This window comes from Lolium perenne, chromosome 5, assembly GCF_019359855.2.
Source record: "Lolium perenne isolate Kyuss_39 chromosome 5, Kyuss_2.0, whole genome shotgun sequence".
Classification (NCBI taxonomy): domain Eukaryota; kingdom Viridiplantae; phylum Streptophyta; class Magnoliopsida; order Poales; family Poaceae; genus Lolium; species Lolium perenne.
Genome location: NC_067248.2, coordinates 71,103,151 through 71,121,158, shown reverse-complemented (window position 1 = coordinate 71,121,158; position 18,008 = coordinate 71,103,151). Strand labels below are relative to the sequence as shown.

General features: G+C 44.7%; 1 protein-coding gene across 1 annotated transcript; it reads left to right on the top strand.

Annotated features, from left to right (window-relative positions):
- Positions 1–13,854: 13,854 nt before the first annotated feature.
- LOC127321435 (uncharacterized) lies at positions 13,855–14,295 on the top strand. The gene has a single exon (XM_051350476.1). The coding sequence runs from the start codon at positions 13,855–13,857 to the stop codon at positions 14,293–14,295; it is 441 nt and encodes a 146-aa protein (XP_051206436.1).
- Positions 14,296–18,008: the final 3,713 nt, after the last annotated feature.

Genomic DNA, 18,008 nt, shown 5'->3' with positions numbered 1-18,008 from the left:
ACATCCCTCCTCTTTTCTTTGCCTTTTTGGTGTTCCGATGCCAAAGGGGGAGAAGAGAGTAGATTCCAGGATTACAGGGTCCTTGGTTGCACAAGCCATGCTTGACATTTTATTTGCTTCTTATTTGGCTTGTGCTTATTTGCTTGTTTTTTCATTCCAAGAACCATTTGCTACTTCAAATAATTCGTGTATGGACATGTACATATATGCTTAATCTCTATGTTTGGATGATTATGTGTGCTATGCTTATATATCTCTATATGCACATGTCCATACCATGCTTGTTTCCTAAAGATATTGGGGGAGCTTCTCATGTTCCACAAATGGTGCACTTTGCATTCAAATGCAAATTCTCCAAGTGCGCACATTATGGGGGAGCTGTCTCAGTATCTCATATGGAATCAAGGTTTAAAGCTTATCATAATATCTATATGTGACTCTAGCTCGGTTTGTCATCGTATACCAAAAAGGGGGAGATTGTAAGGGTATTTTACCCTTATCCATTATTTTGGTAACAATGACACCGTGCTAGAGTATTTGCCTAATACATGTTTGTAAGGATAATCCCAGGTATTAGCCAAAGAGGCATAAATGGTGTATCAAAGGAACAAGAAGGCTAAAGGAGACACCCCACTTCGACAACAATCAAAAAGGGGTCTACAACATCCTGCCGGTCAGAGGCCCGGTCAGACCGGCCCCTGCACCGGCCAGTTCCGGTCTGCCGCCCGGTCCCCCGGGCGCAGGGCCGGGCGCCCCGGCGCCAACCGGCCCCTGCGCTGATGCCATCCGGGAGGGCTACTGGAAGACACGGAGCTGCCCCGGTCACAGCCAGGTCGGCGGTCCGGTTTGGACCGGATACTTCCGGTCAGCCACCCGGTCGGACCGGGTGCAGGACCGGGCGCCCCGGCGCCAACCGGGTCCTGCGCTGATGCCTTCCGGGAGGAATACTGCGCGACACTTCATCGCTCTGGTCTCGGTACGGTCTGCCGCCCGGTTTGGACCGGCCGGTCCGGTCCCTGGCCCGGTCGGACCGGGCCCTGCACCGGACGGTCCGGTCTCTGGTCTAGTTGACCGGGAATCTGAGACGTCTCCAACATATCTATAATTTCTTATGTTCCGTGCTAGTTTTATGACAATACCTACATGTTTTGTTCACACTTTACAATCATTTTATGCATTTTCTGGGACTAACCTATTAACAAGATGCCACAGTGCCAGTTCCTATTTTCTGCTGTTTTTGATTTCATAAAAGTTAGTTTACAAATATTCTCGGAATTGTACGAAACAAAAGCCCACGGCCCTATTTTCCACGGAGTCTTCCAGAACACTGAAGAGGAGTCGAGGAAGGGCAGCAGGGGGCCCACACCATATGGCGGCGCGGGTGGCCCCCTGCCGCGCCCAGATGTGGGGAGGGAGCCCCCTGGCTCCCCCGACGCTGCCCTCTCGCCTATATATTCCTTCCGTCGCGAAAACCCTAAATACATCGGTCTTCCTCCATGAAAACTTACGTAGCCGCCGCCATCGCGAAGCCAAGTTCGGGGGACAGAAGTCTCTGTTCCGGCACGCCGCCGGGACGGGGAAGTGCCCCACGTAATCCATCTCCATCGACACCACCGCCATCTTCATCGCCGTTGCTGTCTCCCATGATGAGGAGGGAGTAGTTCTCCCCCGAGGCTGAGGGCTGTACCGGTAGCTATGTGGTTCATCTCTCTCTCCCATGGTGTGATCTTTATGTGATCATGAGCTTTGTAATCTAGTTGAATATGTAGATGTTACTCTTGTCTATTATGCACTTCAGAGGTTACTTTAATATGAACTCCGGAGTTACTCTTCACGGTGTGATGGTGACAGTGTGCGCATCGTGTGTGATTCCTTTATGAAGTTGTGGAGCTTGTTTACTCCGGCTTGAGGGTGCTCTTGTAGCCCTACATAATGAATGGTGTTTGTTATCCAACAAGAGAGTGCTTAAGAGTAGCATTTATTTATTCAATTATGTGATCATTGTTGAGAGTGTCCACTAGTGAAAGTATGGTCCCTAGGCCTTGTTTCTAAGCATTGAAACACCGTTTCCAACAAGTTCTTCTACATGTTCGCTTGCTGCCATTTTTATTTCAGATTGCAATCACTACTTATAATCCTCCATATTACTTGTATTTCACTATCTCTTCGCGGAACTAGTGCACCTATACATCTGATAAGTGTATTAGGTGTGTTGGGGACACAAGAGACTTCTTGTATCTTAATTGCAGGGTTGCTTGAGAGAGATATCTTTGACCTCTACCTCCCTGAGTTTGATAAACCTTGGGTGATTCACTTAAGGGAAACTTGCTGCTGTTCTACAAACCTCTGCTCTTGGAGGCCCAACACTGTCTACAGGAATAGAAGCGTGCGTAGACATCAAGCTATTTTCTGGTGCCGTTGCCGGGGAGATCAAGACACGCTGCAAGGGGGGTCTCTCACACCCAATCTCTTTACTTTGTTATTGTCTTGCTTTATTTTATCTTCTGTCTTGTTTGCTTTCTTTATATCAAAAACACACAAAAATTAGTTACTTGTTTTACTTTATTTAATTCGGTTTTGCTTAGTTATTTTTATTATTGCTAAAATGAGTAATCCTGAAGTTGAAGTTCGTTCGTTTAAGCAACAAGAGGGAGAGAGTTTTAAGGATGCTTGGTACAGAATTAGTGATACTCATCATAGGTGCACTAAGAAACACTCCACTATTATCCTCCTTAGGAACCTTTATGTTGGTATCTCTAGCTGGAATAGGTATGTTCTTGATACTCTTGCGAGGGTAATTTCCTAGGTACTCCTGCTTTAGAAGCTAGTTGCATCATTGAGAGTCTAGTTGGAATACCACCTGTTAATGAAGCTAAAATTGAAATCTCTCTTGAGGATGTCATGAAAAAGTTGGAAGCCATAGAGAAAAATCTTCCAAGTGTTGAGACTAAATTGGGAATATTACTTGATAATACTGATAAACTTGATAAATCTCTAGGAGGAATTAATGAAAGAATTGTTGTCTTAGAAACTTGTGCTATTCATGATAATCAAACCCATAGAATTGGTGAACTTGAAGAAGCTATGAGAACCTTTGGTTCAACTTTTTCTTCTCTTAAGTTTAAGGAGAAAGCTTATGTGGGAAAGGAGCAAAAATTCATGTATGTCCCTAAGATGCCAAAGCCAAAAAATCATTATGAGCTTAAAATTGATAAAACCCTTAGTACCACTACGGGAAATTTAGATAATGGAGCATCTAAGATACCTTTTGTGAAAAGTTATGCTCTTAAGATAAATAATAATGTTAATGCTTCATCTCTTGATATTACTTGATTTGCACTTTCTGCACCTAGCTGAAAGGCGTTAAAGAAAAGCGCTTATGGGAGACAACCCATTATTTTATTTCTGCAATTTTTCTTTTATTTGAGTCAAGGAGTTTGCTTACTTCTGTAACTACTCTTTTGTATCTTTATTTTATCATATTGTTGTGCCAAGTAAAGTCTCTAATAGAAAGTTGATGCTAGATTTGGATTTCTGCGCAGAAACAGATTTTTAGCTGTCACAAATTTGAGTTTTTCTCTCTGTAGAAGAATTTAAAAATTCTGAAAAAATTCACGCGTGATCCTCAGATATATACGCAACTTTCCTTAGTTTTGAGTTTTCTGATCTGAGCAAGTTAAGCGCCTCGAAAAAATTCGTCTTTACGGACTGTTCTGTTTTGACAGATTCTGCCTTTTATTTCGCATTGCCTCTTTTACTGTGTTTGAGTGGATTTATTTGCTCCATTAAATTTCAGTAACCTTGGGTAATGTCCAGAAGTGTTGGGAATGATTGTGTCCTTGCTGAACATGTGAATTTTTGATTATGCACTAACCCTCTAATGAGATTGCTTCGAGTTTGGCGTGAAGGAAGTTTTCAAGGATCAAGAGAGGAGGATGATATAATATGATCAAGAAGAGTAAAAAGTCTAAGCTTGGGGATGCCCCCATGGTTCATCCCTGCATATTTCGAGAAGACTCAAGCGTCTAAGCTTGGGGATGCCCAAGGCATCCCCTTCTTCATCAATAACTTATCAGGTCACCTCTAGTGAAACTATATTTTAATTCCGTCACATTCTATGTGCTTTACTTGGAGCGTCCGTGTGCTTTTATTCTCGTTTGTTATTTTAATTTTCTGAATAAATCGGATCCTAGCAATCCTTGTGTGGGAGAGAGACACGCTCCGCTTTTTCATTTGAACACTTGTGTTCTTCGTTTTATTTTTCATGTTCATGGCGAAAGCTGAAAGCCTCAGCATTGATTGTTATTTGGTTGGAAACAGAAAATGCTTCATGTGGTAGTTGGTATATTGTCTTGAATAATTTGATACGTGGCAATTATTTTGAGCTCTCAAGTAGATCATGTTTAAACTCTTGCATCATGTAGTTTAAACCTATTAGTGGAGAACTACCGTACAGCTTATTGAAATTTGGTTTGCATGATTGGTCTCTCTAAGGTCTAGATATTTTCTGGTAACAGTGTTTGAGCAACAAGGAAGACAGTGTAGAGTCTTATAATGCTTGCAATATGTTCTTATGTAAGTCTTGTTGTACCGGTTTATACTTGTGTTTGCTTCAAACAACCTTGCTAGCCAAAGCCTTGTACTGAGAGGGAATGCTTCTCGTGCATCCAAAACCTTGAGCCAAAACCTATGCCATTTGTCCACCATAACTACCTACTATGTGGTATTTTTCTGCCATTCCAAAGTAAATTGCTTGCGTGCTACCTTTAAAAAATTCATTCCTTGTTTTTGCAATACATAGCTCATGGGAAAGTAGCCTAAAAAACTATTATGGTAATGAATATGTCGCTTATGTATCTTAGTTCTTATAAGTTGCTTGTTGAGCGCTAACCATGTTATCCGGGGACGCCATCAACCTGTCACACTTTTGTTGAATATCATGTGAGTTTCTATGCATGTTCGTCTTGTCTGAAGTAAGGGAGATTTGCCATGAGTTTAAATGGTTTGAGTATGCATGTTGTTATAGAAGAACATTGGGCCGCCAACCAAAGCCATGTATCATGGTGGAAGTTTCAGCTTGGACATTAATCCTCAGAATCTCTTATGAGAATATTATTGTTGTTGAATGCTTAAAGCATAAAAGAGGAGCCCATTATCTGTTTTCTATGTTGTCCCGGTATGGATGTCCTCAAGTTGAGATCTATCAAAATCGAGAAATCAAATGCGATTTATCTCCTTGGACCTTTGTACAGGTGGCATAGAGGTACCCCTTTGTGACACTTGGTTGAAACATATGTAATGCGATGATAATCCAAGGAAATCCGAGCTAATTAGGACAAGGTGCGGGCACTATTAGTATTCGATGCATGAGGCTTGCAACTTATAGGAAGTTTTATACATAACCCATATGAATTATTACTACCGTTGACACAATTGTTTCCATGTTTTCAAAATAAAAAGCTCTAGCACATGAGTAATCCCTGCTTCCCTGTGCGAAGGGCCTTTCTTTTACTTTATGTTGAGTCAGTTTACCTACTTCTTTCTATCTTAGAAGCAAATACTTGTGTCAACTGTGTGCATTGATTCTTACATGCTTACTTATTGCACTTAATATATTACTTTGTGTTGACAATTATCCATGATATATGCATGTTAAAAGTTGAAAGCAATTGCTGAAACTTAAATCTTCCTTTGTGTTGCTTCAAAACCTCTTATTAAGAATCTATTGCTTTATGAGTTAACTCTTATGCAAGACTTTTTGATGCTTGTCTTGAAAGTACTATTCATGAAAAAAATTTGCTATATGATTCAGTTGTTTAGTCATTATCTTTTTGTTAGAGAACTATAGACCATTGCTTTGAGTCACTTCATTCATCTCATATGCTTTATAATAGTATGATCAAGATTATGTTGTTAGCATGTCACTTCAGAAATTATTCTTTTTATCGTTTACCTACTCGAGGGCAAGTAGGAACTAAGCTTGGGGATGCTTGATACGTCTCCAACGTATCTATAATTTTTTATGTTCCATGCTAGTTTTATGACAATACCTACATGTTTTGTTCACACTTTACAATGTTTTTATGCATTTTCTGGGACTAACCTATTAACAAGATGCCACAGTGCCAGTCCCTGTTTTCTGCTGTTTTGATTTCATAAAAGTTAGTTTACAAATATTCTCGGAATTGGACGAAACAAAAGCCCACGGCCCTATTTTCCACGGAGTCTTCCAGAACACCGAAGAGGAGTCGACGAAGGGCAGCAGGGGCCCACACCATATGGCGGCGCGGGTGCCCCCCTGGCCGCGCCCAGATGTGGGGAGAGAGCCCCCTGGCTCCCCCGACGCTGCCCTCTCGCCTATATAGTCATTCCGTCGCGAAAACCCTAAATACATCGGTCTTCCTCCACGAATAGTTACGTAGCCGCCGCCATCGCGAAGCCAAGTGGGGGGGGGGGGCAGAAGTCTCTATTCTGGCACGCCGCCAGGACGGGGAAGTGCCCCCGGAATCCATCTCCATCGACACCACCGCCATATTCATCGCCGTTGCTGTCTCCAATGATGAGGAGGGAGTAGTTCTCCCCCGAGGCTGAGGGCTCTACCGGTAGCTATGTGGTTCATCTCTCTCTCCCATGGTGTGATCTTTATGTGATCATGAGCTTTGTAATCTAGTTGAATATGTAGATGTTACTCTTGTCTATTATGCACTTTAGAGGTTACTTTAATATGAACTCCGGAGTTACTCTCCACGGTGTGATGGTGATAGTGTGCGCATCGTGTGTGATTCCTTTATGAAGTTGTGGAGCTTGTTTACTCCGGCTTGAGGGTGCTCTTGTAGCCCTACACAATGAATCGTGTTTGTTATCCAACAAGAGAGTGTTTAAGAGTAGCATTTATTTATTCAATTATGTGATCATTGTTGAGAGTGTCCACTAGTGAAAGTATGGTCCCTAGGCCTTGTTTCTAAGCATTGAAACACCGTTTCCAACAAGTTCTGCTACATGTTCGCTTGCTGCCATTTTTATTTCAGATTGCAATTACTACTTATAATCCTCCATATTACTTGTATTTCACTATCTCTTCGCCGAACTAGTGCACCTATACATCTGACAAGTGTATTAGGTGTGTTGGGGACACAAGAGACTTCTTGTATCTTAATTGCAGGGTTGCTTGAGAGGGATATCTTTGACCTCTACCTCCCTGAGTTCGATAAACCTTGGGTGATTCACTTAAGGGAAACTTGCTGCTGTTCTACAAACCTCTGCTCTTGGAGGCCCAACACTGTCTACAGGAATAGAAGCGTGCGTAGACATCAGAATCTCGGGGAGAAAGCTGAGGTGGCAAGTTGACAACGGTCACATTTCAAGTGACACTATATATACCCCTTCTTCTACCTCTGAAGGGGTAGGCACTACACTACAAGCTGTTCTTGAGCTCTCTCTCTCTGTCATACTCCATTGTTAGAAACACCAAAAGCCTCAGATCTCCCTCCTCCTCCACCCAAACTCAAATCCCTCTGGGGAAACGATAGAGGAGGACCCGATCTACTGTTCTACCAAGCCAAATCTCATTCCCCCTTGTATTCATCAAGAAGCTTGCTCTCTAGGGTTCCTTGGAAACCCTAGGTGGGCAAGAGTGGTCCGGAAGCATCCGGGCTGTGGATTTGCTCCTGACAAGATTGTGAAGGTTTGGAGGCTACCTCAAAGTCTACCACAAGTGAGTGAGCTATTCCTTCGTGGGATAGGCTCCGGAGAATAGGGTGAGCCTTCGTGGCGCAGGGAATCCTTCGTGGGACCTCCACCCCTCCAATCGTGGCGTACCTTCTTGCAAAGGAAGGGAACACGGGAATAAACCCTCGTCTCCCCGTGCTATCGGTTATCTCTAACCGAACTCTTTACTTGTGATTTAACTGCCTGTGAGAGCCTTCGTGCTCGAGTTAGTTGTATCCTCATATAGGTTGTTTCACCTAGTTTGCATTAGGCTCACCTTTATATTCCGCAAAGCCTAATATTGCAAAGAAAGAAATAAAATCTGTAGAAACCTATTCACCCCCCTCTAGGTTTACCATCTCTAAACTTTCACCTGTCTCCGAGTAGGTGTTCCGAAGCTGGGTAAATCGCGTACCACCGTCCCGAGGACTCTCCGCCCAATGGCCCCTACTTCTTCTCCCCTTCGTGAGGATCCCTCCTACGAGGTACCGTCGAATAGGCAACGACATCGTTCTACGCAATTCCATCGTGGTGGCTCCGTATATCGAGATACACAATAATATTCTACGCTCCGAAAACCCGGGGAAGGCTGACTCCTGGATTAAAGGGGAACACGCGAAGACTTTCGGCAGTTGGTTGCACACACATCTCATGAATAACACCACCGTTGGAGATCAGTTGTACTGGTTGGCCAGGTCACCATCTCGTACCCTTGGAAAGTACATATAGTCGAAGATGGTGACCTGGCCAACCAGTACAGCTGATCTCCAACTTTGGTGTTATTCATGAGATGTGTCTGCAACCAACTGCCGAAAGTCTTCTCGTGTTCCCCTTTAATCCAGGAGTTAGCCTTCCCCGGGTTTTCAGAGTGTAGAATATTCTTGCGTCTCTTGATATACAGAGCCACCACGATGTAATTGTGTAGAACTATGTAGTGTGCTTGAGTGAAATAATGCACGTCCATACATACCATTGCTTTCCTTCGTAGTGTGCCTTTTCGAGTCAGCCTCCCCTCATACCGAGATTCGGGAACACCAATCGGCTTAAGGTCAGGAAGAAAGTCTACACAAAACTCAATGACCTCCTCTGTTCCATAGCCCTTGGAGATGCTTCCTTATAGCCTAGCCCGGTTACGAACATATTTCTATAAGACTCCCATGAACCTCTCGAAGGGGAACATATTGTGTAGAAACACAGGACCAAGAATTCTAATCTCTTCGACTAGGTGAACTAGGAGGTGTGTCATAATATTGAAGAAGGATGGTGACAACAACAAGTCGAAGCTGACCAGACATTGGACCACATCATTCTATAACCCTCATAGACTTTCTCGATCGATTACCTTCTGAGAAATTGCATTGAGTAATGCACATACCTTCACAAGGGTCAGTCAAACATTTTCCGGTAGAAGCCCCCTCAATGTAACCGGAAGCATATGCGTCATAAGCACGTGGCAGTCATGAGACTTTAGGTTTTGGAATTTTTCTTCTTTCATATTTACTATTCCCTTTATATTCGAAGAGAAGCCAGTCGGGACCTTGATACTAAAAAGAACTTCAAAAAAGATTTCCTTCTCTTCTTTGGTAAGAACATAGCTGGCAGGCCCTTGAAACTGCCCTGGATGCTTGTCGCCTCATCCTTTATGATGTTCCTGGTCCTCCCGTGCTTCCGGTGTATCTTTTGACTTCTCATACAAGTCCAGGAAGCCTAAAATATTCACGCAAAGATTTTTCGTCAGGTGCATCACGTCGATTGCGGAGCGGACCTCATGGACTTCCCAGTAGTGTAGCTCCCAAAATATAGATTTCTTCTTCCACATGGGTGCACGCTTACCAGCGCCGTTAGGAATAGGTTGGCTGCCAGGACCCTTTCCAAAGATTACTTTTAAATCTTTGACCATACCAAATACTTCAGCACCAATACGGGTGGCAGGCTTCGACCGGGTTTCTGCCTTGCCATCGAAATGCTTGCCTTTTTCTTTAAGGGATGCTTTTGCGGAAGAAAACGACGATTGTAGGGGTACACATTCTTCCTACATTTTTCCAGATATATACTTTCTGTCTGATCCAAACAGTGCATGCATGCATTGTATCCCTTGGTTAACTGTCCTGAAATGTTACTAAGAGCAGGCCAGTCATTTATGGTTACGAAAAGCAACGCTCGTAGGTCAAATTCCTCTTGTTTGTGCTCATCCCACGCACGTACACCTGGTTTAGCCCACAGCTGTAAAATTTCATCAACTAATGGCCTTAGGTACACATCAATGTCGTTTCCAGGTTGCTTCGGGCCTTGGATGAGCACTGACATCATAATGAACTTCCGTTTCATGCACAACCAAGGATGAAGGTTGTAGATATATAGAGTCACGGGCCAGGTGATGTGACTGCAGCTCTGCTCCCCAAAAGGATTCATTCCATCTGTACTTAGACCAAATCATAAGTTCCTTACATCATCTGCAAAGTCCGGGAACCCTCTCTCGATTTTTCTCCACTGCCGACCAACAGCGGGGTGCCTCAACTTCTCGTCTATCTTACGGTCTTCCATGTGCCATCGCAACAACTTGGCATGCTCAACCGTGGTATTATAGGAGCATACCACATCACCTTCGCAGGAACCCTCTTTCTGCGTGGCCCGCCCTCAGAGTCATCTTTTCTGATTTTATACCACAATGCAGTGCATACGGGGCATTTATCCATATTCTCGTACTCCTTACCGTGGTAGAGGTTGCAGTCATTAGGGCATGCATGTATCTTTTGCACGTATAATCCTAGAGGGCAGATAAGCTTCTTTGCTTCGTACATGATGGCGGGCAATTCGTTCTTTCTTGGAAGCATCTTCTTTATTATTAGCAGCAACTTTTCAAATGCCGAGTCAGCCACACCGCTCTCTGCCTTTCACTTCAGCAATTCTAGTGTGTTGCGTAGCTTCTTCTGGCCATCTTCACAAGTTGGCTACAATAATTTATTGTGGTCCTGTAACATCTGCTCGAACGGCAACCGCTCCTTTTCTTTATCGCAGCCTCGCCGTGCATCAGAAATGACCCGACCAAAATCATCAGCAGACTCATCTGGTTCCTGTTCTTGACCCTGACCTTCTTCTTCATTATCTTCCATTGCCGTATCAGCGTACTCAGGGAACATAGATCGGTAGTCATCATCGTTCTCTTCTTCATCGTCGTCTTCCCTCATAACCCCTCTTTCTCCGTGCTTCGTCCAAACATTATAGCCAGACATGAAACCGGAATGAAGCAGGTGGCTCTGAATGACTCTTGAGGAAGTGTGATCCTTCACATTCCGACAATCAACACGTGGACAATACATAAAGCCATCACCATGCTTGTTCGCCTCGGCCGCATCGCGAAAAGAATGCACGCCTTTTCTGTAAGCGGGTGTGCGTCGGTCACCGTACATCCATGGATGGCTCATCTGCATCAAACAATTGTATATCAAACACAATCACGATCCTAAAATTAGTACCGCACGGTATAAACGAGAAAATAGTTGCTAAACTTGTAGGATAGGTGGAAATTAAGAGGAGGAAGCTTAAGTGTGGCTCGGGCACCTCATATCATGCTTGTCTTCTGTGAACTCGAGTGGCGTCGCTCTAAGACACATTTCAACAAACACCTCTAGTGCATACTAGCAAAAAAAATACAAGCACAGATCCACACTCCTCCAGCAGCAAAAAAAAAAACAAGAGAGTGGGGAGGGGGGCTGCCATATATATAGGGTTCGCCCATTTGTCACGGTTTGAGATACAAACCGGGACTAAAGGGGAAGCACCTGGCCGCAGGACCATTTAGTCCCGGTTTATATCTCAAATCTTAACAAATGGGTCCTAACGAACCGGGACCAATGGGTGGCGTACGCTTGGACATTTTCGGGACGACGTGGCCAGGCCTTTGGTCCCGGCCCAGGACACGGTCGGGACAAAAGGTGTCTGACCATGTTTTCTACTAGTGCTCCTCCCAGTTGGATCTCCATCTTAACCATCTTTTTTACCTTCTAATCTGACCAACTGCAGGCCATGCATGAGTTTTTCCTGCCCCAAGTACTTTGGCCCGTAACATCATTTTTCAGCTACAATATATGACGGTTTGCAGCTACAATGGGAACGTTGATTACCACAACTGCGACTATAGCTATCATCATCTGAACCATTATCGATTTTATTCGAAATGAATTGCTCCTGACACACCGTAGCATATAATATGTAAAACATTTGTTCGGAAGTGCTAGGGACTTCCATGTACGCACCGTGTTGCCACGAAGTGGAACATGCTTCTGGGTACGCTTACATACACCTCTTGCTGTCAGCGGAGGATACATGACGGGGGCTGGTCAGAGATGGTAAGGTTGGTGCGCGGGCAGGGAACCTGAACTTCAAAGGAAACAAGACATGAATTTATATTTTCTATCGGATAAAGTGTTGCTTGGACATGAATTTACCTCTTTATTGAGCCTCCAACTACATCTCCACAATTGAGAAGGCGCCCAACTTTGTCGTGGTACACTCCATATTCAGCAAATCATCTCTTGAGTTCTGTCATTTCCAATTGACTTTATCTAGATAGCACAAATGCTCGCATGACGGCTAAAAAATAAATAAATGCCAGTATTTAAAAAAAATTAAGATGTCAGAAAGATGAATGGTAACAGCCCACTCCCATCTTTTTCTCTAAATATTCTAAAACACAGTTTGATAGAACCGGTCAAAATGACTGCACTCAGCTAGTCATATATGAATTAATTTAGAAATCCGGACAAAGCACCTTGAAATTTCCTCATATAGAAGAGTTCTACATAATTTTTCATGGAAAACCTTGGTAGAATGACACCGTTTAGATATAGGCAGTGTCATTGACCTTGTAGGATTCTTCACGTGAAGATGATAATAGTTAGATCTATGGGCAAGAAAATAAACATCACATGTGACCAGTGGTGTACCAAGAATGGATATTTACAAACTCTCATTTTCCCAATGAAATTATGTCATCTAACTGATTCACCTACTCATGTCTAAGCTGATATTAATTGTATTAGCCTGGCCTGTGGTGAACAATATGAAAAGTTGAAGCAGCATCCAACCTCGTGCCCTCATGCTGAAGCTGCTCCAATATTTAGCGTTTGCATGCACACAATTTATATCACACTTGAAGCAGGCAATCAGCTATGAGAAAACTGAACACGGAGTTCAGAAATTCCATCGTTGGTCCTGGCCAGATCGGACCCTTCATCGGGCATCATGGTCTTGGTCTCATGGCCTCGTTTTTCCAAGATCACTGAATTCTTCCATTGAGATTCAGTACCTTTCAACTAAACTATGATACAGTGATAACTTTCTGTGTCTGAACTCTGAAAACAGCCAAGAATATATTCGTTCCTGAAGGAGTCTTGTATCCACTGGGCTCCTGGTGGAGATAGAAAGGCAGGATGCGGAGACTCATAGGTCCCATCACTGGTTACTCTCATCTCGCTTTACATTCACCTCTGCGCGGTCTTGCCATCAAGCTCGAAGTCGCCGGCAAGAACCGTCGTGATACACCCACACCCTCTAGGAGTCCCTCCGACAGGGTCACGTACAGCCCCCCACGCATCCCGGTCCAGCACGTCGCCTGCGGAGGAAGTGGCGCCTCAGCAGCAGACGGCGAGCCGGTTACAGCACCCGGACTCTGCCGCTCGTCGCCGAGCCCCTCTCCGTTGCAGGTCTCCTACATCCGCTAGCATTGAGTTTTCCTCTGGGCCAAGGCCGTCCCCAGCACTCAGCCGGCGCGATCGCCCGAAGTCCTGTGTAGGCCAAGACGTGTGGACGGACGAAAAAATCTGGGGCCTCGACTTGTTTTATAGGTGCCTTTGTCTTGATCAACAGGCAACAGAGTTTTCCGCTCAAAAAAAGGCAACAGAGTTCAGGCCGAGTTCATGTCCAGCCAGGTCGATCGATCGTGCGAGCACGGGGTGCGATCGGTCTCTTCAGGCAGGGTGCGACGTACCGTACCGATTGCAATTTAATAGTAGAGACATACAGCACCGAAAGATCGCCAAATCCAGAGCTAGCACGCACGCGAGCGACACCGCAATTAAACAGCGTCGACAAACCAACAACCGCACCCCTAACTCTAACCAGATGCCCCATCCACCTTCTGTCGCGATGAGTAGTCCCAAGGCTGTCATGGCGGTGGCAGCGCTTCTGCTGCTGCTGGTATCCCTATCGGCAGGGGCGAACACGACGGACTCATCTGAGTGGGAGTGGGAGAAGATCCAGGAGTTGCACCGGCAGGTCTTGGCGGACTGGAAGGCAGGCCACGGAAAGAACAAGAGGAGCGAGGTAGAGACTCGGCGGGTGTTCGCGGAGTGGAAGGCGGTGCACGGCAAGAAGTACACCTCCGCCCGCGAGGAGGAGCGCCGTTACGCCGCCTTCAAGGACTTCCTCCGCCAGATTGATCTGCACGAGGCCGCCTTCGGCGCCAACTCAGTCTTCACCATCAACGGGCCGTTCAGCGACCTCACCGATGAGGAGTCAAGGGCCTTGACCGAGAGCTATCTATTCGATCCATACCAGGAGAGAGAAGATCAATATGTTATTAATTAGTTGATAGATGAAAACTGCATACGGATTTATGCTTGCAATTTATTATAGGAATTTCTATTTTTCAGACCTTGGTTCCTTAATTGTAGTTTTTCTCAGATTCTAATTTTTTTCTTTCACTTTTGCTCAACCTCTTGTGTGAAACTCTCACACTACTAAAAAAAATCTTACCAATGGTACGCCACTTTTATCCACGAGCGTCCCACCACTGGTAATTCAAATGCCTAGTGTGCCACTGCTAACATATAGGTGTCCCACCATATCTGGGCATGGGCATGCCACCCCAAACGGCCCAGCCCGACCCAAAATTCATGGGCCAGGCAAGGTCTAGTCTAGCCATCTGGTTGGGCCTTGGCCTGGAAATTCAGCCCGAAGAGCATCTCGTGCCAGGCTTGGGCTTCAGTTTTGACCCGAAATTTCGCCCGGCCCGACCTTTACTTCTCCATCTCAACTTCTTGCATCCCTTCTCATATTTAGCCCAACAAAGGACCAGCGGGGGTGGAAAGGTGGTGCCCTAATGCTCCAGGCCCCAGACCCCCACCCTTCTCTCCCTCCCCACTTCTCCCAGTCCCCAGGCGCGCACCCGAACCCTCCCTCCCCGTTCGACGCGCCCGAACCCTCCCTGCCCTTCTCTTCCGCTTTGTGTCGCCTCACCGCCAGCCTTCCCCAACCACAACTTCCCCGAACGCCGCACCTCCATCCTCCACACTAAGGGCTTCCGCACGTCCATCCTCGTCGGTTCTACTTCGTCGATCTTCGTCGTTCATTGGATCTTCTCCGCCGTCGTCGATCGTTGTCAAGGCAGGGAGGTGCTTTTTTTTTGTTGTTGTTGTAGACCGTGTCTGTAGTCAGATGGAGTTGCATCTCTGCTGACTGCTGACTGATGGAGTTTTGATGTTGTTTGATGTGAAAACAATGTAGTTTTGATGTTCTTTGCTATCATTTTTTGTAAACTATGCTATTTTGTTGTATTCCTAGTAAGTGATATTGTAAAAGATCAATACGGTGCTGCTATGCGACTAAAATAGCCATAATTTTGCTGTTGAAAATAGGTATGAAAGTATCATCTTTAGGCTGGGCTCGGGCCGTCGTCTTTTGCGCCCGGCCAGACCCAGGCCTAGGAAACAATTAATTTCGTCGGGCATGGGTCTGGCCTTCGGGCATCGAGATTTTTGTTGGTTCAGCCTGAAGCCCGGCCCGACCCGAGATATGGCCCGGTATATGTGTCACTAGTATCTTCTGGAGGCGTGCCACTGATAATTCTAGCAGCGTGCCACTGGTATCTTATAGAGGTGTGCCACTTGTAGGCTTTAGGGTGTGCCACTGGTACTGGTTTCCTGGTGCGCCACTGATACGACTGAGGGTGCACCACTGGTAATAGAGGAAGGTGCGCCACTAGTATACAAACACGTGCGCCACTGGTAATAATTTGAATATTTAACTTTTATTTGGTTTTTTGGTATTTGCACAGGTTACATAATAAAAACATAGCATACACAGTTTACAACACAGTATAAATAGACAAAATTGATTGTATATATAGGTAATAAGATAGTCTCAATGATCATTGTTCAACACATTAGACTTCGAATTTTCAATAGCAAACAAAGTTCAAATATTAGACAAGTTTAAGGTCTCAAGATCGAATAGCAAAGTTGCCGTCACATTACAAAGTCGATCATCTAAACTACCATCACATAGGAGAGAGTCACAGTCACTAGTGGAGATGGGGCCTTCGGTCCCGGACCGTAACAGGCCCTAGTCCCGGTTGGCCAACCGGAACTATCCAGGCGGGAGCCTTTAGTCCCGGCCCAGTTACCAGCCGGGATAAATGGCCCTCCACGTGGCCGCGATACAGGGTTTGGGCTAGAGAACCTTTAGTCCTGACTCGTAGTCCCAACTGGGACTAACTATTATTTTCAATAATTATGTTTTTTATTTTTCTAATTTCTTTTTTTCCTAATTGTTTGACTTGTTATTACTCTCTCACTTGGACCATTTTTAATACACATTACACTTAATATGTAGTCAAATTGTAGACTTGGTCATCATTTCTCGGTCGGTCACCCATCCTCAGCGCGCTTAACTCATCGGTTCTTTGCTGCTGTGCTCCCGTGAATGTGATTGTACCTTGTTGTAAATACTACCATATCAATCCTATTAACTCTTATACCATTGTGTCATATTTCTATATTTTATGAAACCAAAAACAATCTGTAAACCGCAATCTTATTAAATATGAGGAATTTGAATATGAAATAATTATTTTTTATTCATTATTATTATATCAAATAATATATGCATTATTCATATAATATGGCCAAATAATTAATATCTTTAAATCTGTAAACCGTAATTGGACAAATAATATATGCTTTATTATTAGAAAAATGTGAGGAATTTGAATATGAAATAATTATGTTTTTATTCATTTATCATTATTATTGTCAAATAATTTATGCATTATTCATATAATATGGCCAAATAATTACTATCTTTAAATCTATAAACCGCAATTGGACAAATAATATATGCTTTATTATTAGAAAAATATGAGGAATTTGAATATGAAATAATTATGTTTTTATACATTTATTATTATTATTATCAAATAATATATGCATTATTCATATAATATGGCTATCTTTAAATACGTAAACCGTATTTGAACAAATAATCTGATGGTGGAGCGCCGGGTGCAACCGTCGGTCCTGGGCGCTGGCAGATACTAGACCGATCACGGAGGAGGAGGGATGGTTGGTGCAACTAAGGGCTGCTGCATCCAGGGCATTTGTGATGGGGTTCGTTGCATAGAAAACAAAAAATTTCCTACCGCAAAGCGAATAAAACCAACAGATCTAATCTATGGAACACCCAAGATCCAATCTACTAGATCTAAGCAACGAGATAGAGATGAGACTAACCCTCGAAGATTCCAAAGCCTACGAGATTAATCTCGTTGTTGGTGTAGACGATCGTCCCCGGTGCTGCAATCCGGCAGCACTTCCGTACTCGGTCGCGCGTACGGTGTCGATGAAGCTCCTTCCTCTCCCCGTTCCAGCGGGCAGCGGAGGTGTGGTAGATCTCCACGGAATCCCAGCAGCACGACGGCGTGGTGGTGGTAGTGGAGAAGAATTCCTGCAGGGCTTCGCCTAAGCCGGAGCAGGAGAAACTGGGAGGGAGGAGAGGTGGCACTTTAGGGTTTCGTACGGAGCAGCAATGGCCGGCCAAACTACCCCACTATATATAGTCGGAAGGTAGGGTTAGGGATTCGCGAAACCGATCTAGGGCCGGCGCCTGGTGGGCCCACACCACACCCTGGCGTGGCCAAGGGGGGGCCCGCGCCGCCGTGTGGTGTGGCCCACTCCTGGCCTTTCTCCGTCTCCCCTTTGGACTCCGTCTGCACGACAGAAAAATAAGAACTTCTGTTTTTATTTCGTCCAATTCCGAGAATGTTTCCAGAACAACTTTTCTTGAAATACAAAACAGCAGAATTCTTCCAGAACAATTCCGGCTCTCCTCGTGATGTCTTGGATCCCATCCGAGACTCCGAACAACATTCGGTCTCCATCTCATATTCCGAATCTACTTATGCGACATCGAACCTTAAGCGCGTCACCCTACGGTTCGTGAACTATGCAGACATGGTCGAGACTCCTCTCCGAGCAATAACCAATAGCGGGATCTGGAGATCCATAATGGCTCTCACATATTCA

Excerpts from the sequence above, each read along its gene's own strand:
- LOC127321435 (XM_051350476.1), top strand. The coding sequence starts at position 13,855 with ATGAGTAGTCCCAAGGCTGTCATGGCGGTGGCAGCGCTTCTGCTGCTG.